The 24,523-nt window shown below is 48.3% G+C and overlaps 1 protein-coding gene across 2 annotated transcripts in view; it reads right to left on the reverse strand.

Annotated features, from left to right (window-relative positions):
• Positions 1–22,966, reverse strand: part of gbe1b (glucan (1,4-alpha-), branching enzyme 1b) — a 474,062-nt gene extending 451,096 nt beyond the window's left edge. For both annotated transcript variants that reach the window (XM_086007319.1, XM_086007318.1), the window contains exon 1: positions 22,807–22,966. In XM_086007319.1, coding sequence (XP_085863445.1) covers positions 22,807–22,895 — 89 coding nt within the window. In that variant the 5' untranslated portion in view covers positions 22,896–22,966. The remainder of the gene's footprint in view (positions 1–22,806) is intronic.
• Positions 22,967–24,523: the final 1,557 nt, after the last annotated feature.

The raw sequence follows: 24,523 nt of genomic DNA on the forward strand, positions 1-24,523 counted from the left end.
TCTTCTATTTCTTTACTTGTCCCGTTACCCCACCCCCTTTTGCCTCGCCCCATCACTCCTCCTGTCATTTAATCTCTCCTGCCTTCCACCCCATCACAGACCTTCCCTGTTGTTCTTCCCTCCCCGCACAACCCCCATCCACCCCTTCTCCCTGGCTCTGTATAAACTGTTCAATCTCTAACGTCTTCCAGTTCTGATGAAAGGTCATTGACCTGAAATGTTAATTCTATTTTTCTCTCTACAGATGCTGCCTGGCCTTGAGTGTTTCCAGCATTTTGTGTTTTTATTTCCCGACTGCTCTGGTCACTCTGGGTTTTTTGTTTTGTGACATCACTGGAAGAAACTAGCTTGAAGTTAATGAACTTGTCAGAGTGAGGGAGACAGCCCAGGGAGATCAAGATCTTAGGGGTCCACAATGGATAGATTTTAATTTTTACTGGAAAAACTTAGGTAGAAGCTAATAACGGTAGATATCAATATAACAGGAACAGAAGTAGACTATTCAGCCCCTCAAGCCTGATCCACCATTCAGTGACTGATCTGTATCTCAACTCCATTGATCCATATCCCTCGATATCCTTACCTAACAAAAAACCATTGATCCAAGTCTTGAAAGCACCAATGGATGCAGTTGTCGCTGGGAAGGCCAGCATTTAATCCCCATCCCAACTGCCCTTAACCGAGTGTCTCGCTAGGCCATTTCAGAGGGCAGTTAAGAGTCAACCACATTGCTGTGGGTCTGGAGTCACATATAGGCCAGACCAGGTAAGGACGGCAGATTTCCTTCCCTAAAGGACATTAGTGAACCAGATGGGTTTTTACGACAATCCGGTAGTTACATGGTCACCATTACTGATACTAGCTTTTTATTTCCAGATTTATTAATTGAATTTAAATTCCCCAGCTGCCCTGGTGGGATTTGAACACCTGTCTCTGGAATCATTAGTCCAGGCCTCGGGATTACTAGTCTGGTAACATAACCACTGTGCTACCATTAACTGGTCGGCAGAATTATAAAAAGTTGGTTCCACTGAAGTTCTGTCACTAGAACAGTTAAATATTGACAAGCCAATCTGAAGCCACCAGAGGGCAAAACTGCGGCAGATGGATTTCAACGCAGCTAAGTGTGAGGTCATCCATTTTGGACCAAAAACGGATGGATTCGAGTATTTTTTCCAATAGTGAAAAGCTAGGAACAGTGGAGGTCCAAAGAGATCGGGGCGTCCATGTACACAGATTACTAAAATATAGTGGTCAGGTACAAAAAATAATAAAATGGAATGTGAGCCTTTATAACTAGAGGGCTGGAATATAAAGGGGAGAAAGCTTTGCCACAGCTGTACAAAGCCCTGGTTAGACCACATCTGGAGTAGTGTGCGCAGTTCTGGGCACCACACCTTAGAAAGGATATACTAGCTTTGGAAGGAGTGCAGCGCAGATTCACCGGAATGTTACCTGGGCTCCAAGGGTTAGATTATGAGGAGAGATTACATGAAATAGGAATTTCCTGGAATATATGTGGTTAAGGGGTGATTTGATTGGGGTTTTTAGGATTTTGAAAGGAATTGATAGGGGAGATGGAGAGAAACTTTTTCTGCTGGTGGGGGAATCTAGAACAAGGAGACAGAACCTTAAAATCAGAGCCAGGCCATTGAGAGAAGTTAGGAAAGACTACTTCACACAACGGGTGGTAGAAGGGTGGAACTCTCGCCCACAAAATGCTAGCTCAATGGCTAATTTTAAATCTGAGATCGCTCGATGTTTGCTAGGTAAGGGTATGAAGGGATTTGGGGCCAAGGCGGGTGGATGGAGTTGGGATACAGATCAGCCAGGATCTCACTGAATGGCAGAACATTAGACTCATGAAAACTGAACCTAACAGTGGAAAATGGATACAAGGGCCATTGATTTAACAGCCAGCCTTAAGTGATTAGTTTCAATTCAGTCCAAGTATGTTTTTGGAATATTCTATATTCCACAGAGAATTTATTTCCGAACAAAGGTACAGTATTACATTGTAATTAGCCTTTCCTTCAAAATCAACACTCTACAGAAAAAGCATTCTCGTGTGAAAATCCCAATTTCTTTTGATACTTCAGCTAGTTTATCCAAAACTTTAAAATCACAAAACATTTTCTCGCCTGACTTTCCTCAAGTCCTTTAAAAAAAACGTATTTAGGATTAATAGCCCTCGAGTGCACTGCAAGTGATTGGCTAACAGAGGGTAGGTTGGTAATTTCTCTGACCTTCATTCCTGCTGATGTGCCTTCAATAACCACAAAACTAGAAGTTATAAACTTTAACAAGTTGGCTTTTAATCACTAAGATCAGAGCTAACATCTCAACACACCGACTGGCTCGCAGGAATGAGTCATACAGGTCCTGGGATCTTTAAGTAAGAGAAGTCAGGGGCGGAGCCAAGAGCCAAGACCTGGAACCTTCCAGGTTAGTCAGGAAAGAGGAAGTGAAACTATACACCGTGTGGGGGAGGGTAATATACATGAGTGCAAAACAAATACAGGCAAGACAAACAGGTTTCATTATATTCACCCCTTTAGATTTAGTCCATCGGGGTGATGTTTCTTAAAAGTTGGTATAAGTGAGTCTGTCAGGAGGTTTTGCAGTTCTCAGTGATCAGCGCAAAGCCGGTTGGGGTGCCTCTAGGGGAGTGGATTCTGGTTCCTCCGCTGTCCGGGCCTCCGCAGTGTCTTCCAGGTTATCTGCAGTGTCCTCCAGGTTAAAGTTGGGTATTGATACCTCTGGGCGTCCTGTCTCTTTTTGGTGTAGGTCTTCCTCGGGTAGTCTCTCATCGTTCTCTCCGCTCCCCGAGGGAGCGAGGTCTTTTATGGAAACAGTGTCCTCTCGCCCGTCAGAGTATTCGATATAGGCGTACTGAGGGTTTGCATGGAGGAGCTGTACCTTTTCCACAAGGTGGTCCGTTTTATGGCCCATCACGTGCTTCCGCAATAGTACTGTCCCCGGAGACGTCAGCCACGCGGGTAGATATGCCAGAGGTGGATTTCCGGGGGAAAACGAACATCTTTTCGTGAGGGGTAGCGTTAGTGGCAGTACATAACAGAGACCTTATGGAGTGGAGCACATCTGGGAGGACTTCCTGCCAGCGGGAGGTCGGAAGGCTTTTTGACTTTAAGGCTAACGTGACAGCCTTCCAAACAGTAGCATTCTCCCTTTCCACTTGCCCATTACCCCGGGGGTTGTAGCTGGTGGTTCTGCTAGTGGCTATCCCCTTTGAGAGCAAGAACTGGCGCAGCTCGTCACTCATAAATGACGTCCCCCTATCGCTGTGTATGTAGTTTGGCATGCCAAACATGCAGAATAGATTACAGAGACACTTGATGACCGTGGCACTGGTCATGTCTGGGCAGGGAATGGCGAAGGGGAAGCGGGAATATTCATCAATGATATTGAGGAAGTATACGTTACGGTCGGCAGAGGGAAGGGGTCCCTTGAAGTCCAGACTTAGGCGCTCGAATGGCCATGTGGCTTTGATAAGGTGTGCACGGTCAGGCCTGTAGAAACGAGGCTTGCATTCCGCACAGATGCGGCAGGCTCTGGTCATTGCCCTGACCTCCTCGATGGAGTGGGGCAGATTGCGGGACTTTATAAAATGGTATACTCGGGTGACCCCTGGGTGACAGAGGTCGTTGTGGAGACCCTGTAATTTGTCCGTATGAATGCTGGCACACGTTCCCCGCGATAGGGCGTCTGGGGGTTCATTAAGGGCTCCCGGCCTGTACATAATATCATAGTCAAACGTGGATAGTTCGATCCTCCACCTGAGTATTTTGTCATTCTTGATTTTCCCCCCTTTGTTTGTTATTAAACATGAAAGCCACCAACCGCTGGTCGGTGAGCAGGGTGAAACGTTTGCCAGCTAGGTAGTGTCTCCAGTGCCGCACTGCCTCCACTATAGCCTGTGCCTCCTTCTCGACAGAAGAGTGCCTGATTTCAGGTCCCTGAAGGGTTCGGGAGAAGGCGGCCACAGGTCTCCCAGCCTGATTGAGGGTCGCAGCTAAGGCAAAGTCTGACGCATCGCTTTCGACTTGAAAGGGAATGCTTTCGTCCACTGCACACAGTGCAGCCCTTTCAATGTCCTGTTTGATACTGGTGAAAGCCTCCCGAGCTTCAGCTGATAGTGGGAAGGACGTCGATTTAATGAGGGGTCGGGCCTTATCAGAGTAATTGGGCACCCATTGGGCATAATACGAAAAAAATCCCAGGCACCTTTTTAAAGCTTTGGGATTGTGTGGCAGGGGCAGTTCCTTTAGGGGGCGTAATCGGTCAGGGTCCGGTCCAATTACCCCATCTTCCACCACACAGCCGAGGATACAGAGACGGGTTGTGTTGAAGACACATTTGTCTTCGTTGTAGGTTAGATTCAGCTTTAGGGCAGTTTTTAAAAATCTCGCAAGATTTAGATCGTGGTCTTGCTGGTTGTGTCCGCATATAGTGACATTGCCCAGATAGGGGTAGGTAGCTTGTAGTTTATTCTCATCAACCATGCGGTCCATCTCACGTTGGAAGACCGAGACCCCATTTGTTACCCCGAAGGGCACGCTGAGAAAATGGTAGAGGCGTCCGTTCGCCTCAAAGGCGGTGTATCGGCGGTCCTCCGTTCTAATGGGGAGCTGGTGATACGCAGATTTGAGGTCGATAGTCGAGAAGACTCGGTATTGCGCAATCTGGTTGACCATTTCTGATATGCGGGGTAAAGGGTAGGCGTCCAGCTGGGTATAAATATTAACAGTCTGGCTGTAGTCAATTACCATCCGTTTCTTTTCGCTATTTTTAACTATGACTACTTGGGCACGCCACGGATTGGTACTGCATTCAATAATGCCTTCCCGCAGGAGACAGTCCACTTCCGCCTTGATAAAGTGTCTGTCTTCCAGACTGTACCGTCTACTTTTGGTCGCTATGGGCCTACAGTTCGGAGCAAGATTAGCGAATAAAGAGGGCGGGCTGATTTTTAAGGTTGATAGGCCACAGACTGAGTGGCGGCTGGGACCCGCCATATGCTAGTGTGACACTTTCGTGGTGGCACTGGAAGTCCAGGCACAAGATTACATTAACAGAGAGTTCTGGCATCACGAGGAGTTTAAAATCCTTGTAGTCCGTGCCTTTTACAGTCAGTGTTACCACACAGTAGCCCAAAATGTCCGAAGTGTGGGGCTTAGCAGCCATAGCAATTCTGCTCCGTGTAGGGGTTACCGTTAATGAGTGCCGCCGTACCAGGCTAGGGTGGATAAAACTCTCGGTACTCCCACAGTCAATTAAACATTTCGTTAGATTCCCGTTTACCTGTATGTCCATCATGGATTTTGTCAACGGGTGTGGCCTGGAATGATCCACCGTGATCGAAGCCACTGTTGGGCCCTGGGCGGCTGTTGAGTCGGGAAAAGATGTCGGATCCCAAGATGGCGGCCCGCACGAGGCGGTGACGGAGTTGGAAATCGGATTCCCCCTACAGACTTTGCTAAAATGCCCCTTTTTCTTACATTTGAAGCATGTAGCGTCCTTCGCTGGGCATCGTTGTCTGGGGTGCTTGGCCTGGCCGCAGAAGTAGCATTTCGGGCCTCGAGACATTGCCGCTGTAGTAGGACTCCTGGGTGAACTTCTGTGTGGGGACTCCGGCGGTGTAGAGCTGGTCTGAGACCTGGATGGGGAAGATGGCTGATTCCAAGATGGCGGCCCGCTCGGCGCGCACGAGGCGGTGAGGGCCGCATGGCCGGAAGAATAAGAGTCAGAGTTTTTCTGGGCCACGTCCAGCGATCGCGCAGTGGCCACTGCCTTTTTTAAGTCCAGGACCTCCTTCTCCAGCAGTCTCTGCCGGATATAATTCGATTTGAGGCCCGTGATGAAGGAATCGCGGACCAATTCGTCAGCGTACACGTTGGCCGTCACGGCCTTGCAGTTACAGTCCCGGACCAAGTCCTTTAGGCCCTGTAAAAAATCGTCCATTGATTCCTCAGGTCGCTGCCTGCGTGTAGCCAGCAGATGTCTGGTGTACACTTCGTTTACTGGCCTCTGGTATTGGGCCTTCAGGATAGTGATGGCCTCCGTCTAAGAGGTGGCGTCCCGGATGAACGAATAAATCCGATGATTAACACGAGTAGTCAGTAGACTCAGTTTATCTACCTCGCTAGCGAATGAGGCCCTCGCGAAGAGTTCGAAGCATTTGAGCCAGTGTCCAAATTGATTTGATGCTTCAGCAGAATGTGGATCCAAGTCCAGACTCTCTGGTTTTAGGAGTTGATCCATCCTAGTATTCTTTAGTGATTAAAATTGATGTGCCTTCAATAACCACAAAACTAGAAGTTATAGACTTTAACAAGTTGGCTTTTAATCACTAAGATCAGAGCTAACATCTCAACACACTGACTGGCTCGCAGGAATGAGTCATACAGATCCTGGGATCTTTATGTAAGAGAAGTCAGGGGCAGAGCCAAGAGCCAAGACCTGGAACCTTCCAGGTTAGTCAGGAAAGAGGAAGTGAAACTATACACCGTGTGGGGGAGGGTAATATACATGAGTGCAAAACGAATACAGGCAAGACAAACAGATTTCATTACACCTGCATTTTATGCTTTCAAACTTCTGGTAGAAGGCAATCTGGGAATCACCTCTCCCGGACATCATAAATTGGCAACTTAGCCCAGAGTGTTCTGGCCCCAACCATAAACCTGGAGAGCAGTCTTGATACCAGTGTTGTCCAATACGTTAGCCACATGTGGCTAATTGCATATCTGGTTAGTAACAGACACCATCTTCCAACCTCCATAAACTTGAGGTCATCCAAAACTTGGCTGCCCGTGTCCTAACTCGCACCAAGTCCCGTTCACCCATCACCCCTGTGCTCACTGACCTATATTGGCTCCCAGCCCAGCAACACCTCAAATTTAAAATTCTCATTCTTGTGTTCAAATCCCTCCCTGGCCTCGCCCCTCCCGATCGCTGTAAGCTCCTCCAGCCCTACAACTCTGAGATCTCTGCGTTCCTCCAAATCTGGCCTCTTGCGCATCCCCAGATTTCCATCGCTCCATCGGCGGCCGTGCCTTCAACTGCCTGGGCCCGAAGTTCTGGAATTCTCTCCCTAAACCTCTCCACCTCCCTACCTCTCTTTCCTCCTTTAAAACACTTCTTAAAACCTCCCTCTTTGACCAAGCTTTTGGTCACCTGTCCTAATAGCTCATGTGGCTCGGTGTCAAATTTTGTCTGATAACACTCCTGTGAAGCATTTTGGGACTACGTTAAAGGTGCTATATAAATGCAAGTTGTTGTTGTCGAGCATGCGTTGGTACTTTAATCTTTTTGTGCATTTGATGTTGAAATGGTAAGACGAAAAGCGGAGCATGCAAGTGTGTTTTGATCGTTGAGTGCTTTACTTCCTTGGTTACTGAATGGTGGTAAATGTTTGTTAAGTAAATATACAGGTGAAGTACATTTACTTGTATTGTGTGTAGAGCTATGGTGTTTCCAACTAAAATTAGTGCATGTGGCTAAAATGGTGTCGCCAGTCACACCTGTAGCTCATCAGCAATTTCTATTGGACAACACTGTTCTACAAAAATGTTTGCTCTGAGGCTGCCTCCAATCAGCAGTCTGAAAGCAGAAACCATGGGGACAAGGAAAGGCTGAACAGCATCAGTAAGCTCCAATGTCTACTTACTGTGGGGCAGCAATCAACAATCAGATGCTGGGCTATGCAGCTAAAACGGGAGAACACAAGTCAGAGGAAGTCATGTTCAAAGTTGTATTCTATTCTAATCAGACCACGTGTATCATAGAATTTACAGCACAGAAACAGGCCATTCGGCCCAACAGGTCCATATTGGTGTTTATGCTCCACACGAGCCTCCTCCCACCCCTCCTCTTCTAACCCGATCAGCATATCCTTCTGTTCTGGCATGGGCTCAATGGGTCGAATGGCCTCCTTCTGTGCCGTGATGACTCTACGACTCCTTTCTCCCTCATGTACTTAGCCAGCTTCCCTTTAAATGCATCGATGCTATTCGCCTGAACCACTCCCTGCGACAGCGAGTTCCACATTCTCACCACTCTCTAGGTAAAGAGGTTTCTCCTGAATTCCCGATTGGATTTATTAATGACTGTCTTATATTTATGGCCCCTACTTTTGGTCTCCCCCACAAGTGGAAACATCTTCTCTACATCTACCCTACACCTTCATAATTTTAAAGATCTCGATCTGGTCACCCCTCAGCCTTCTCTTTTCTAGAGAAAAGAGCCCCGGCCTGTTCATTGAGTCCAGTTCTGGTCACCAAAAGACAAAGGAAGCATTTAAACTCTGAAGGTTTTAGAGAAGTACCAAGAGATTAATCTCCAGCAACAGAGGGGCTGAATTATGAAGACTGGAAAAACGTGAATTATTCAGCACTGAAAGGCAGCAATTGAGGTGACCTTACATAGGCATATACAAGATAATAAATGGCATAAATCTGGAACAGTACTTAAATTAAACCATGATACAGTAGTCGGACAAAGTGATGCAGGTTCAAACTGGTGGAAGGTAAATGTTGGATTTATGTTCAGACCCACAATGAGCCGGGGAGGGGGGGGGGCCGGAGTCCAGCAGGGTCACCTGTCTTTGGCATTATTGACCACACAGGGCTGTGGTTGCTCAGGCGTTGAGTATATTCAAGGCAGAGATTGATAGATTTTGGGACATTAAGGGAATCAAGGGATATGGGGATCGGGTGGGAAAGTGGAGTTGAGGTCGAAGATCAGCCATGATCTTATTGAATGGTTCGAGAGACCGAATGGCCGACTCCTGCTCCTAATTCTTATGTTCTTTAGTTTTTCTATCAAGAACTAAGAGATGTTAGTAGAGTCCCTCTAGATACAGAGGTAGAATTCAAGAGTTGGCCAGACCTGAGCTTGATAAAAGAGTTGTTGAGGAAGAAGTATTTGGCACAAAAGAGGCAAAAAAATCATTGAGCATCATTTATTTTTCATTGAAGCATTGCGTGCATTTGGTAAGGAAGAGGTGACTGGTGGAGGCTGAGCTTGTGCAGTCTGTGTTCCCGCTCTCCACATTACTGAGATGTTACTATGGTTCTGCCTATGACTTCTGACAACAATTCAAAAAACATTCCATTCAAAGCTTTTAACCACAAGTGAGGATCCATTGTCTGGTCCTTTAGCGTATCAAGACATGAAATGGCTCCAGTGCGAGATAATAAAAAAGCTCAGGCCAGACTTAACAGAACAACCCTGACAGCTAAATGGAAACGAGTTCAAGATGAATGAGAACATGTCAATTTTCACAAGTGTTGGAGGCTGAAGGGAAGAAATGCTCCAGCGGTGCAGGAAGCAGCCATCATAAACACATTAAAAAAATTACTCCCTTCTCCCTCCCACCCCCAAGGAAAGGCATTCTTACATAGAGTTTACAGCAGAGAAACAGGCCATTCGGCCCAACAGGTCCATGCTGCTGTTTCCACATGAGCCTCCTTCCACCCTACCAACATACCCTTCTATTCCAGTCTCCCTCATGTACTTATCTAGCTTCCTCTTAAATGCATCATTCTGTATTTTCCAAGTCAAGATGGAGCCTCGTGGCTATAAACTGTCCCATCACGTCCAGTTGCCACTGAGCTAGAGAGGTCAGAATCTTTCCCAGGAGAGTGTGCTGACCCTGGTAGTTTAAAACCCCAGGACTTGCCACTATTTGTGATTTATGAAATCAAAGGTAAATATAGGTAAGAGATTTTAGCACAGGAGGAGACAATTCAGCCTTTCCTGCCTGCACTAAGATATTCAATAAATCCTTGCTCATCTATCTAGAAAGAAACAAAGAACTTGCATTTCTATAGCGCCTTTCATGACCTCAGGATGTCCCAAAGCGCTTTACAGTCAATGAAGTACTTTTAAAGTGTAGTCGAATTTGAGGAGGACACTTCATAATCCCTCACGGTTGACGGTGTCGAAGGCTTTTGTGAGATCAAAGGCGGCCATGTACAGTGGTTGGTGCTGTTCCCTGCATTTCTCTTGTAGTTGACGCGTGGTGAAGATCATGTCCATTGTGCCCCTTAGTGGGCGGAATCCGCATTGTGACTCTGGGAGGAGCTCTTCAGCCACTGGGAGAAGGCAATTGAGGAGGATTCTTGCAATGACTTTCCCTGTGGCAGACAGCAAGGAGACTCCTCTGTAATTACCGCAATCGGACTTGTCACCTTTCTTGAAGATGGTCACGATTACAGCGTCTCTGAGATCCCCTGGCATGCTCTCCTCCTTCCAAATAAGAGAAATGAGTTCATGTATTCGCGCCAATAGTGCTTCTCCGCTATGCTTTAGCGCCTCGGCGGGGATTCCATCTGCTCCCGAGGCCTTGTTGTTCTTCAGTTGTCGGATGGCCTTTTCAACCTCATGCCGGGCTGAGGGTGTGCTGAGGTGGTGGCGGGTAGCATGCTGCGGGATGGAGTTGAGGACACTCGCTTCGAAGACAGAGTCTTGGTTAAGGAGATTCGGATGCCCTCAAAAGTTTGTCACCATCCTCCGCCTGCTTCACGACGACATGCAAGCCGTGATCCTGACCAACGGATCCATCACAGACCCAAATCACGTACGAACCGGTGTCAAGCTAAGGCTGTGTCATCGCACCAACGTTCTTCTCTATCTTCCTTGCTGCAATGCTCCATCTCACCCTCAGTAAGCTCCCCGCTGGAGTGGAGCTAATCTACAGAACAAATGGGAAACTGTTCAACCTCCGTCGCCTCCAGTCCAGATCCAAGGTCGTCCCATCCTCTGTCATCGAATTACAGTATGCAGACGACGCTTCCGTCTGCGCTCACTCGGAGGTCGAACTCCAAACCATCGTCAACACCTTCACCGAAGCGTACGAGACCATGGGCCTTACACGAAACAGCCATAAGACAAAGGTCCTCTACCAACCTGCACCCGCCACACAGTACTGCCCCCGATTATTAAAATCCACGACAAGGCATTGAACAACGTGGACTACTTTCCATACCTCGGGAGCCTACTGTCAACTAAGTCCAACACCGCCTTCAGTGTGCCAGTGCAGCCTTCGGTCGCCTGAGGAAGAGTGTGTTTGAAGACCAGGACCTCAAACCCAGCACCAAGCTCATGGTCTGGTCGACAGAGCAATAGTGATACCCGCCTTCCTGTATGCTTCAGAGACATGGACCATGTACAGCAGGCACCTCAAAGCACTGGAGAGGTACCGCCAACGCTGCCTCCGCAAGATCCTGCAAATCCATTGGCAGGATAGGTGCACCAACGTCAGTGTTCTTGCTCAGGCCAACATCCCCAGCATCGAAGCTTTGACCATGCTCGATCAGCTCCGATGGATGGGCCACATCGTCTGCATGCCCAATACGAGACTCCCAAAACAAGCACTCTACTCGGAGCTCCGACACGGCAAAAGAGCCCCAGGTGGGCGGAGGAAATGCTTCATGGACACCCTCAAAGCCTCCTTGAAAAAGTGCAACATCCCCACCGACACCTGGGAATCCCTGGCCCAAGGCCGCACAAAGTGGAGGAGAAGCATCCGGGAAGGTGCCAAACACCGAGTCTCTTCCCCGGGAGTAAGCGGAAGCCAAGCGCAAACAGCGGAAGGAGCGCACGTCAACCCAAGCACCCCGCCCACCCGCCCCTTCAACCACCGTCTGCCCCACCTGTGACAGAGACTGTAGGTCCCGCATTGGACTCATCAGTCACCTCTAAACTCATTTTTAGTGTGGAAGCAAGTCATCCTCGGTTCCGAGGGACTGCCTAAGAAGTGTCGTTACTGTTATAATGAAGGGAAACGCAGCAGCCAACTTGCGCACAGCAAGCTCCCACAAACAGCAATGTGATAATGAGCAGATGATCTGTTTTAGTGATGTTATTGAGGGATAAATATTGGCCAGGACACTGGCGATAACTCCCCTGCTCTTCTTCATGGGATCTTTTATGGCCAGCTGAGAGCGCTTGGTTTAACGTCTCATCCGACAGACAGCACCTCAGACAGTGCAACACTCCCGCAGTCATGCACTGGGAATGTCAGCCTAAACTTTTGTGCTCAAGTCTTTGGAGTGGGGCTTGAACCCACGACCTTCTGACTCAGAGTCAGGAGTGACAGCCACTGAGCCAGTCTCCCCATCCCCACACTTCCCCCACCCATTCGCAGCATCAACTACATATTAAGAGGTTTTGATTCCACCACCCTGTCCAGAGTCCATTCCAAGTATGGGTGACTCTTGATGTGAAGAATTTCCTGACCGCAGCCCTAAACCTGCTTTTCAGCAGTTTGAATCTACGCTTCCCTGCCCAGATTTTAAGTTGGTCCTCTAGATTCACCTTTCCTAAATTGTTTAATATCTTCCATGTGCTCCGCTCAGTAACGATCCTTCAGGTCCGAAGAGCACAAGTTCCTCAAAATTCAATTCTCTGAATTTTATATCGCCTCCAGGGTTGAAGTGTTTATTGCGAGACTGGAGGACGTTATCTAGGCTGACACTCCAGTACTGTGCTGAGTGCTCCACTGTGAGATGCTGTCTATCAGCTGAAACATAAAACCAAGGTCCAATTTGCCTCTCCCAAGAGTGTTAAAGACCCCTTGGCAATATTTGATGAAGAGAGAGATGGCCCACTGTCCTGATCAACATTTCTCCTGCAACTAATACCAACCAGAATGTTGCTCGAGGGATCTTGCTGTGCGCAGGTTGGCAATCACATTTTGCTGCATAATCACAGTCACTTCACTTCAAAGTCATTCAACATATGTGACGTGTGATAAGCTTCCTATAAATACAAGCTTTCATATTCACCCTTTCGAAGCAGATTTCTTCTCGCTCCTTCGAATCAGGCCGTTTTGTTCGCTTTTCCCTTAGCCGAACACCATGACATTGTTTCCCCCCTTTAAAGATATTCGCAAACAAGCGGCCCCGCCACTGACGCAGTGAGCACACTGCAGAGGATGGGCCGTGGGTTCACAACAGAGTTCTTAAACTGGACCTCGGGAGGTATAGGAGGTCTGCAGAGAGGCAGCTCCCCAGTGCAAAGGAAAGAGTGAAAACAAGTTAAACTGCAGTGCGAAAGCGCTAACAACCCATTTGTGAACAAGGCACAATTTTTATTTTTTTTTATTCACGGGATGTGGGCGTCGCTGGCAAGGCAATTTATTGGCCATCCCTAATTGCCCTCGAGGAGGTGGTGGTGAGCCGCCACCATAGCAGTCCGTCGTAGCCGGTTTTTTACACAACTGTTACTTGCTAGGCCATTTCAGAGGGTAGTTAAGAGTCAACCATTTCACTGTGGGTCTGGAGTCACATATCGACCAGACCGGGTAAGGACAGCAGATTTCCTTCCCTAAAGGTCATTAGTCAACCGGATGGGTTTTTACAACAATCCGATGGTTTCACTTGCTTTTTATTCCAGATTTATTTAATTAACTGAATTTAAATTCCCCAGCTGCCGTGGTGGGATTTGAACTCACGTCTCCGGATCATTAGTCCAGGCCTCGGGATTACTAGTCCAGTGACATAACCACTGTGCTACCGTACTCATTAAATGTAAAGGGAAGAGCGGAGCCGAGAGACAGAAACACATTTATAAACTGGAGTATCAACCAGCGCAACACAGCAAGATTACTCATCTCATTTTCATTAAGTCCTTTGAGTTGAGAGAGTGTTTCTGAAGGAATATACATACTTTTTTTTTTTAATTCATGCTAAAAGTAGAGGGAATTTTAATTGAAAAACGTTTGAGCAAAATCTGACCCATTCTTCTGGTCCGAGTGACTTTCAGGCTCTCGAACTAACTGTCCAAAGTCAACCCAGAAAAGGCCATTTGAATTACATCACAGGGAGCAAGGATTATTCTGTTGGCAACCAGCCAGGGGTCTGACATCCAGACACACGGGACACATTCCTGGCAAAGCCCACAGCTGTGAAATGACTGACACCAATGCAGAATCTTGTACTGATCCCAGTTTATACTTCAAGCTTATATTTGACAATTACAAATAAAAGACACACTGTTACACACCTGAAGCCTCTCTGAACAGGCATTAACTAAAAGGGTTTAGCTGCAGTTGCCCTTTTATAAAACCCCATATGCTGACCTATTTTCCTCAGCATTGCATGCACTGCCATCTTAGAATTAGCATTGACAAAATATTTAGCAAAATATACCATTGTGCACCCAGGGTAACAGACTGATCACTTGCACTGTGATCCTTTAAATCAGGCAGCTGCCAAACAATGTTCCCTCTAAAATAACAACAGAAAATGCTGGAAAAACTCAGCAGGCCAGGCAACATCCGTGGAGAGAGAAATAGAGTCAACGTTTCAGTTCAAAACCCTTCGTCAGGACTGAAAAAACACAGGAAATGAAACAGATTAAAAGGCCAGTTTGGGGGCTGGGAAATGGGGACGAGAGAACAAAAGAGAAGTGAAGAGACATTAAGAGATATTCAAAACCAGACGAGATGGTGATCGGACTGGTGGAGACAAAAGACGGCTCTAGATGAGGTGTGAAATGCGCTGGCAGAATTAGAGACAGCTGCCATGTGGGAGAGAGAAAAAGGGGGAAGGGCACAAAACAAAGGTGTGGATAAAAAATATATATAAAAATGTAATAGAGGCCGAGGTTATGATCTGAAATTGTTGAACTTGATATTAAGTCCAGAAGGCCGTAAAGTGCCTAATCGGAAGATGAGGCGCTGTTCCTCGAGCTTACGCTGAGTTTCCGTGGAACAATGCAAGAGCCCGAGTACGGTGAGGTCTGAGTGGGAATGGGGCGGTGAATTAAAATGACAGGCGACCGGAAGCTCGGGGTCACCCTTACGGACTGAACGGAGGTGTTCCGCAAAGCGGTCACCCAATCTGCGTTTGGTCTCCCCAATGTAGAGGAGACCGCATCGTGAGCAGCGAATACAGTATACTAGATTGCAAGAAGTACAAGTAAATCGCTGTGGAAGGGGTGTTTGGGGCCCTGGACAGTGGGAAGGGGGGAGGTATAAGGGCAGGTGTTGCATCTCCTGCGCTTGTACGGGAAGGTGTCGGGCAAAGGGGAAGGGGTGCTGGGGGTGGTAGAGGAGTGGACAAGGGTGTCTCGGGGGGGGGGGTGGGGGGAGGTCCCTATGGAATGCTGAAAGGGGAGAGGAGGGGAAGATGCGTTTGGTGGTGGGATCACGTTGGAGGTGGCGGAAATGGCAGAGGATGATCCGTTGAATGTGGAGGCTGGTGGGGTGAAAGGTGAGGACAAGGGGAACTCTACCGTAGTTCCGGGAGGGAGGGGCAGGGGTGAGGGCAGAAGTGCGGGAGATAGATAATGTTCCCTCTAATTTTGTTTGGCGCCGGGCGGCCCCTTTCAGCGGTATTCAGAATACCACGCATGCGCGGGTTTTTGTACTGAAAAGCCGGCTGCGCAGGATCCCTGGAGCGCGGCACGACCACGCAGCTTACAGGAACATTGCTGCTAAAGAATGAAGCTTGCTGCTGCAGGTTGTCAACAGCAAGCATGCGAGAGACAGCTTTAATTTGAAAAAGAATCCAGCGGGCAGAGAGGTACGGTGGGTTATAAAATGGCTTTTCACCACTGGGGCCTGGATTAAAAATCGAAGGAACTGGATAATGTAGACCGTGACTAGCTACTTCACCTTGTCTACAACTAGAGGACACGGCCTGCACTTGAAGGGGGTATAAATTAACCTGCGGAAACGTTATTGCAGTGCACAAGTGGTCAAATCTATGCAACAGGCTCCCTCAGAAGATGGTGGAAGCAGTTAGTATCGATTCATTCAAATGCAAATTAGATAGATTTAAGAACATTAGAATTCGGAGCAGGAGTAGGCCATTCGAGCCTGCTCCGCCATTCATTCAGGTCATGGCTGATCTTTTACCTCATCTCCACTTTCACACCCTATCCCTCGATTCCCTTATAGTGTTCAAAAATCTATCGATCTCATTCGTGAATATACTCAACAACTGAGCATCTACAGCCCTTTCAGAAAGTCACATTTTGTGATCCAGTGGATGAGTAATTTGAGACATGTGGTGAGTGTAGCGGGCTCGGGAGGAACAGGTGACTTTGGGCCAATGGTTCACAAAGCTCTCCCCCACTGGTAGTTTTCCTCGCCTCATGTCGGGGTCTGTTGTAGACTCATTGATTAGTCAACAACTCCATTATCGTTGTGTCATGTGACTACCAGGATGGGAGAAGGCGAACTGGATGAACAGAGGAATTTCTAGACAAAAAAGACCAATGAGTGCAGAATGCAATAGGTGCGATTAGTTCAGCCAATCTCAATCCAGGTCCTAATGGGTATAAAATCAACAACCACCCTCAAAGACCACAAACATCACATTGGTGTAGGGGTGAAGCATTTTGTTTACACACACAACTGATAGGAAAGACTGAATTGGCAAGGAAGAGAATGCTGGGGGGGTGACCTGATCGAGGTCTTTAAGATTATGAAGGGGTTCGATAGGATAGACGTAGAGAAGATGTTTCCACTTGTGGTGGGGGGGGGGGGAGGGGGGTAACCAAAACTAGGGGTCATAAATATAAGACAGTCACTAATAAATCCAATAAGGAATCGGATTTATTAGTGACTATCTTATATTTATGAAGAATCAAGAAGCTTCTTTACCCAGAGAGTGGTGAGAATGTGGAACTCGCTGCCACAGGGAGTGGTTGAGGCGAAGAGCTCAATAAACATGAGGGAGAAAGGAATAGAAGGATACACTAAGGGGGTGGTCAAATGGCCAGTTTCTGTGCTGTAAATTCTACGTAATTCTATGCAACAATTTTTTCATATATGCTTCTCGAGAGTGCAGGATTCGCTCTTCAAGGTTGGCTAATTTGACCAAGGCTGTTCACTTCACAAGCCTCAGCACAGTTTAAGTCCTCCTGACCCCGGAACAGGGGAATTAAGAGTCATTACACTGCACGTCTGCGGAGGTCTCCCGCCACAACGACTTCTTGACCTGCAGTCAGGATAATTGACTTATCCCAGTTGGATTGAATCCAAGAGTAAGAAGTGTGGCTTGTGCTACTATCAGTGCCTTAGTGTAGGAAGAAATCCACTGACAAATCTGAGTTAACTTCTTGATTTCCCACTTTTTGCCAGTCAGGCCAGCTACGCAGTGACTTAAGGATGTGTTAAACTACATATGTTCGGTAACTTGAATCTCCAATTCCCCTTTTTCTAATAATTCAGTAATTGGTGGTATAAAACCTGCTTAATGTCTCTCAAGTAATAATGACTTGCCAGGAAACCTTTAAGACTATCTTTTAAGAATTAAGCCAGTATAATTTAATGTTGTGTGAAACCTTTTTTTTTTTGCTGAGATACTCCAATTTATGGGAGTTCTTAATTCTTCAATTCATCACCTCAAATTGGTCCCATCACTGCCATCTCCAGTGACAGATCCATAACCAGCAGCACTTTACCAGTCCGTAGTACTGTATCACTCAAAGTGCTATCGCCACACACAACTCCAATTCCAAAGGTCAAAGTCTATAATTGTACTGTTGGGTATTTAAATGTTCAATGGAAAAACTTCACAAGGTCACCATCGCACTTAACTCCAGTGTCAGCCATGGCTCAGTTGGTTAGCACACTCGCCCGAGTCACTCCAGGGACTTGAGCACATAAAGCTAGGCTGACACTCCAGCGCAGCACTGAGGGGGCGCTGCACTGTCGGAGGTGCTGTCTTTCGGATGAGACGTTAAACCAAGGCCCCGTCTGCTCTCTCAGGTGGACGTAAAAGGTCCCATGGCACTATTTCGAAGAGGAGCAGGGGAGTTATAACCCTGAATACCCTTACATAACAAAAATCTATCAATCTCAGTTTTTACATTTTTGATTGACCCCCCAGCCTCAACAGCCTTTTGAGTTCGAGATTTCCACCACCCTTTGAGTGAAGTGCTTCCTGACATCACCCCTGAACGGCTGGGCTCTAATTTTAAGGTTGTGCCCCCTTGTTCTGGACTCCCCCCACCAGAGGAAATAGTTTCCCCCTATCAAATCTTGAAATCATCTTGGCTCATTTGGAAGCAGCAGTCACAGAGATGGTGGATTGCGGGTTTGAGCTTCACTCCAGGACTTGCACACACAATCAACGCTCACAATTCAAACAGCACAGAGGGAGCATGTGCACTGTTGGAGGTGCCATCCTTTGGATAAGGCATTCAACTCAAGGACCTATCCACCTGTTCGTGCTTCAGGTGGATCTCATGACAATTCAAAGTGCTTCCCTCGGTGTGCATTCATCTATCGACTACAACCACCAAAAACACATGAAGTAGGTCTTTCAATTCATTACAGTTTGAGGGAACTTGCTATACACAAAATGGCTGTTGAATTTGTCCACATAATGCTAACTGCTCAAGGTAATTCATTCCACGTGACTTGTTCTGTGACATTTCTGACAGATGTAAATTTTTCTTCAGGGAGAACACTGGGGTTAATTTCAGAACTCTAAACTCCTGTGATTTGTATTAACAAGGTTAGAAGAGTTGCATTATCCAGGATGGGGGCTGTGGGTTTTACTAATGTACATTTATTTCCCTTTAGTAATACTCTTTCCCAACTGTGTAGAATTAAAAGATCTTGCATTTGTATAGCGCCTTTCACGACCTCAGGACGTCCTAAAGCACTTTACAGACAATAAAGTACTTTTTGAAGTTTAATCACTGTTGGAATGTGGGAAATGTGGTAGTAAATTTGCGCACAGCAAGCTCCCACAAACTGCAATGTGATAATGACCAGATAATTTGTTTTAGTAATGTTGATTGAGGGATAAATTTTGGTTAGGACACCAGAGAGAACTCCTCTGCTCTTCTTCGAAAAGTGCCATGGGATCTTTTACGTCCAGCTGAGGGGGAAGACGGGGCCTCGGTTTAACATCTCATCCGAAAGATGGCACCTTCAACAGTGCAGCACTCCCTCAGTACTGCACTGAAGTGTCAGCCTAGATTTTGTGCTCTGGTCTCTGGAGCTCTTGAATAGACTTCTGAAATAGTCATCTTAAAACAAACACTCTCCTGAAGATGAGCACTTTCCTGCACGCAAACGGGAAACAACTGCAGTGTTTAACGCTATTTCAGAAATGGTGTTGGAAAAGGAAGCTCTCCTCACACCAAGAACAGCTCATGTCAAGATTACATCAACATTTCCTGATGAAGACTTGGTTCACAAGAACGTAAACACAGGAAAGATCTAATAAATAGCTGCCACTATGCGAGATACTATGAACAGAATTCCACCCCACAGGTTGCAATTGCGGATAGCAGCATCTCATCACGCTGATGATTCAGTGTCGACAATTAGAAATGGTGCACAGAAGGCAATAGTGCTCCTATTCAGCAGCCCTTTGCTTCGGTACTATTCCACATTATGCTACAGAAGGGTCTGGCAGCTGTCATTTCCCAATTTCTGGCTACTATCGAGAGCAGACTGGAGTTAAATGACAATTCTTCATCCAATTACCTTAAGAAATTACATCATAGAAACAGGCCATTCAGTGTTTACCCTCATGAGCAGTTATCTTAATCCCATGTGCCCGCTCGATTCCCGTATCCCTTTATTCCCCTTTCGTTCTGCACCTAACTAACCTATTTTTAAACGTTGACAGCCTCTGCTTCAATTACTAACTCCAGTTGTGCATTCCACAACCACACTAAATAAAAGAATCTGCTACTCGATGTCCTAAACCTCTTATTTAATTTTATACCTCCGTCTCCTCCTTCTAGACCTCAACCACTGGAAACAAACTTTTTAAAATCTATTCTGTCCAATATCTGAATAATTTTACACACCTAGAATCATAGACTAGTGCAGCACAGAAGGCGGCCATTCGGCCCATCGAATCTGCACTGGTTCTTGCAAAGAGCAATCCAACTAGTCCCACTCCACCACTCTTTCCCCATATCCCTGCAGTTTACCTCCTTCAAGTATTTATCCAATTCCCTTCTGAGGGCTACTACTGGATCTGTATGCACCATCCTCATCAGACAGTGCATTCCAAATCCTAACCACTCATTGTGTAACCAAGTTTTTCCTCATGTTATCTCTGGTTCTTTTCCCAATCAGCTTAAACCTGAATCCTCTGGTTATCGACCCTTCAGCCAATGGGAACAGTTTCTCCTTATTTAGTGTATCTAAACCCTTCATGATTTTGAACACCTCTATCAAATCTCCTCTCAACCTTCTCTGCTCTAAGGAGAACACCAGCATCTCCAGTCTATCCACGTAACGGAAGTCCCTCAACCCTGGAACCATTCTCATAAATCTCTAAAGTGTGTCCAGAATTGGACACAATACTCCAGCTGGGGCCGGACTAGTGTTTTTTTTATTGGTTTAGCATAGCTTCCTGGCTTTTGTCACACTATGCCTCTATTTAGAAAACCCAGGATCACATAAGCTTTATTAACCTGTCCTGCCACCTTCAAAGATTTGTGTACAAATACTCCTAGGTCATAGAGTCATAGTCGTAAAGTCATAACGGCACAGGAGGAGGCCATTCGGCCCATCGAGTCCGTGCTGGCTCTCTGTAGAGCAATCCAGTCAGTCCCATTCCCCCGCTCTATCCCCGTAGCCCTGCAAGTTTATTTCCCTCAAGTGTCTATCCAGTCTCCCCTTGAAAACATTGAGTGTTTCCGCTTCCACCACTTCCGTCGGCAGCGAGTTCCAGGTCCTCACCACTCGCTGCGTAAAAAAGTTTTTCCTCACGTCCCTCCTGTATCTCTTGCCCAAAACCTTAAATCTGTGTCCCCTAGTCCTTGTACCATCAACTAGTGGGCTCTCTCTTCCTGCACCCCCTTTAGAATGGTACCATTTAGCTTGTATTGGCTCTCAACATTCTTCCTACTAAAAATGTATCACCTCACACTTGTCGACATTGAATTTCATCTCCCATTTGTCCACCCATTCACCAGCCTGTCTATGTCCTCTTGATGTCTATTACTATCTTCCTCACTGTTTACTATACTTCCAAGTTGTGTGTCATCTGCAAATTTCAAATTTTTGCCCTGTACCCCCAAGTCCAAGTCATGAATGCACATCAAAACCAGTGATCCTAGTATTGAACCCTGGGGAACTCCACCGTAAACCTCCCTCCAGTCTGAAAAACAGCCATTCACCACAGCTCTGTTTTCTATCCCGTAGCCAATGTTGTATCCATGCTGCCACTGCCCCTTCTATCCCATGAGCTTCAATTTTGCCAATAAGTCTAATGTGGTACTTTATCAAACGCCTTTTGAAAGTGCAAATGCACATCATCAGTTGGACTGCCCTCATCCACCCTCTGTTACCTCATCAAAAACCTCCATCAAATTACCTTGCAATCGCCTCTGTTCTAATTTAAAGCCCTTATTTTTCCCATCTTTCTTCATGGTTGTATTTCCTCATACCAGCCAACATCCTAGTGAATCTGCACAGTACCCACTCCATTGCCTCAACATCCTTCCTCTAGTGTGGAGCAAACAACTGCCCACAATATTCCTATCTGTATTTAGAATTACATCACATTTACAGTACAGAAACAGGCCATTCGGCCCAACCGATCTTTGTTTTTATGGTCCACATGAGCCTCCTCCCACCCTACTTCATCTCATCCTATCAGCATATCCTTCTATTCCTTTCTCCCTCATATACTCATCTAGCCTCCCCTTAAACACATCTATATTCGCCTCAACCACTCCCTGTGGGAGTGAGTTTCTCATTCTCACCACTCTCTGGGTAAAGAAGTTTCTCCTGAATTCCCTATTGGATTTCTTGGTGACTATCTTATATTGAGGGCCTCTAGTTATGCTCTTCCCCACAAGTGGAAACATTCTCTCTCTATCCGCTCTATCAAATCCTGCCTTAATTTTAAAGACCTCTATTAGGTCACCCCTCAGCCTTCTTTTTTCTAGAGAAAAGAACGTTGGATTAATATAGTGAATCTTTCCCACACTAAATTATTAACTCTGGTTATATATGCATCAAAAATTAAATGACTTTTTAATCAAGCAAAAAAAAATGAATGGTAGAATGTTGGAGATGCAAAATCCGACCCACGCAACATTCCATTATGAAGTTACGGGCAGACCGGGGGGGGGGGGACGGGCGGGCGGCAGACGGGGGGGGGGGGGGGACGGGCAGACGGGGGGGGGGGGGGGGGGGGCAGACGGGGGGGGGGGGGGGGGGCAGACGGGGGGGGGGGGGGCAGACGGGGGGGGGGGGGGGCAGACGGGGGGGGGGGGGCAGACGGGGGGGGGGGGGGGCAGACGGGGGGGGGGGGGGGGGCAGACGGGGGGGGGGGGGGGGGCAGACGGGGGGGGGGGGGGGGGGACGGGCAGACGGGGGGGGGGGGGGAGGCAGACGGGGGGGGGGGCAGACCGGAGGGGGGGGGGGGGTGCGGACAGACCCGGGGGGGGGGGGGGGGGGACGACAGACACAGAGAGGGGGGGACAGACACAGAGAGGGGGGGGGACAGACACAGAGAGGGGGGGACAGACAGACACAGAGAGGGGGGGACAGACAGACACAGAGAGGGGGGGACAGACAGACACAGAGAGGGGGGGACAGACAGACACAGAGAGGGGGGGACAGACAGACACAGAGAGGGGGGGACAGACAGACACAGAGAGGGGGGGACAGACAGACACAGAGAGGGAGTCAGTCAGTCTGTGAGCTGCCGGTGTTGATGTGTTTTGTGCTCCTCCCCCGGGCCTCTCTCTCTCTGGGGGCGGGGATGCAAGTCTGTCTCCGGGGTCGGTCCTCTCCTCTCCTCTCCCCCGGTGTGTGGGCCCCGCTCTGCCCGGCCCTACCTCCTCCGCAGGTCGCCGCTCTGCTGCTCCAGGTGCGGGTCGAGCAGCAGCAGCCTGTCCAGCTGGGCCTCTCCTGGCAACACCGCCATCTTAGCAACAGACCCGCAACGCGCTGCTCGAACAACCGAACCAAACCCAGCCCGGCACCGAGCGCCGAGCAACCGAGCAGGGGGAGGGGCTAGAGAGCAGGGGGAGGGGCTGGAGAGCAAGGGGAGGGGCTGGAGAGCAAGGGGAGGGGCTAGAGAACAGGGGGAGGGGCTGGAGAGCAAGGGGAGGGGCTAGAGAGCAGGGGGAGGGGCTGGAGACCAGGGGGCGGGGCTAGAAAGCAAGGGGAGGGGTTAGAGTGCAGGGGGAGGGGCGACAGTGCAGTGGGAGGGGCTAGAGAGCAGGGGAGGGGCTAGAGAGCAGAGGGAGGGGCTACAGTGCAGAGGGAGGGGCTGGAGACCAGTGGGAGGGGTGAGAATGCAGGGGGAGGGGCTAGTGAGCAGGGGGAGGGGCTAGAGAGCAGAGGGTGGGGCTAAAGACCAGGGGTTGGGGCTGGAGAGCAGGGGGAGGGGCTGGGGAGCAGGGGGAGGGGCTGGGGAGGTGGGGTCTCGGGACAAGAAGTGGAGGGGCTTTATAGAGGGCCGGAGGGAGGGGAGTGGGTTGGAGGGGGGAGTAGGGATGCGAGGGGTTTGAAGGGAGGCTGGCGCTGGGGGTCGGGAGGGCAGTCAACAGCAGCAAAGGAAGGGCTAGAGTAGGAAGGGGTGTGAGGTCAGGGGAGAGACAGGAAGGGAAGGCAGGGGCTGGAGGGGAGGCAGGGGCTGGAGGGGAGGGGGCAGTGGCTGGAGGGGAGGGGAGAGGGTGGGGGCAGGGGTGGGAGTGGAGGGGAGGGAGGAGGCAGGCAGGGGCTGGAGGGGGGTGTGGGGGGAAGGGAGGGGGCAGTTGCCTGACACCTGACACCTCTCCATTTCCCTGACACCTCTCCATTTCCCGTTCCACAGCATGCTGTGAGGGAGCACTACCACATGGCTGCCTATGGAAGGGGCAATTTGAGTGCAAGGTGTCCTCATGGCACCTTCAGAGCAGCATCAGCAGGGGTCGAGGGGCGGCGCTGGGGTAAGTGAGTCAATCTCTGGGGAAACAAAATGACCTATCTCACATTTTGAATTTCATGCTGCGCAAAAATCTGAATTAAAGGTCAAGGGCATTGACCTTCCCACTGCAGCCATCGACACAGGCTGACAGCATTTCCAGTCGATCACAAGATAAGTTCAGAATAGCAACCCTGCCCCTTCTCACTGCAGAGCCTCACTCTGTCTTAAATGAGCCCAGTGTCCTGGCATCAACAACCCTTCCTGATAACAGCTCCTGCTGTTCCTCGCCCTCTGTGTAATGAACTACTCTGTAACATCTCTTCCAATCTTACTCCTCACACACCCAGACTCTGTCCTCTTGATGTATCAACGTGTATTTATACAGCGCCATTAACATAGTAAAACATCCCAAGGCGCTTCACAGGAGCGATTATCAGACAAAATTTGACACCCAGCCACATTTTTGCACACAAGATCACATTTAATTGTTTCACCGGGAGAATTCCCTTCTCTTCCTCAAATAGCTCCATGGGATCTTTAACACTCACCTGAAGCATTGAAAGAGGAATCGGGGCTGTCAGCCATGGCTCAGTAGGTTGCACTCTCACCCCTGAGGCAGAAGGTTGTGGGTTCATAGGCTC

The sequence above is a fragment of the Somniosus microcephalus genome, chromosome 14 (genome assembly GCF_052327205.1).
Source record: "Somniosus microcephalus isolate GS21.2 chromosome 14, FLI_Smic_1.0, whole genome shotgun sequence".
NCBI lineage: Eukaryota > Metazoa > Chordata > Chondrichthyes > Squaliformes > Somniosidae > Somniosus > Somniosus microcephalus.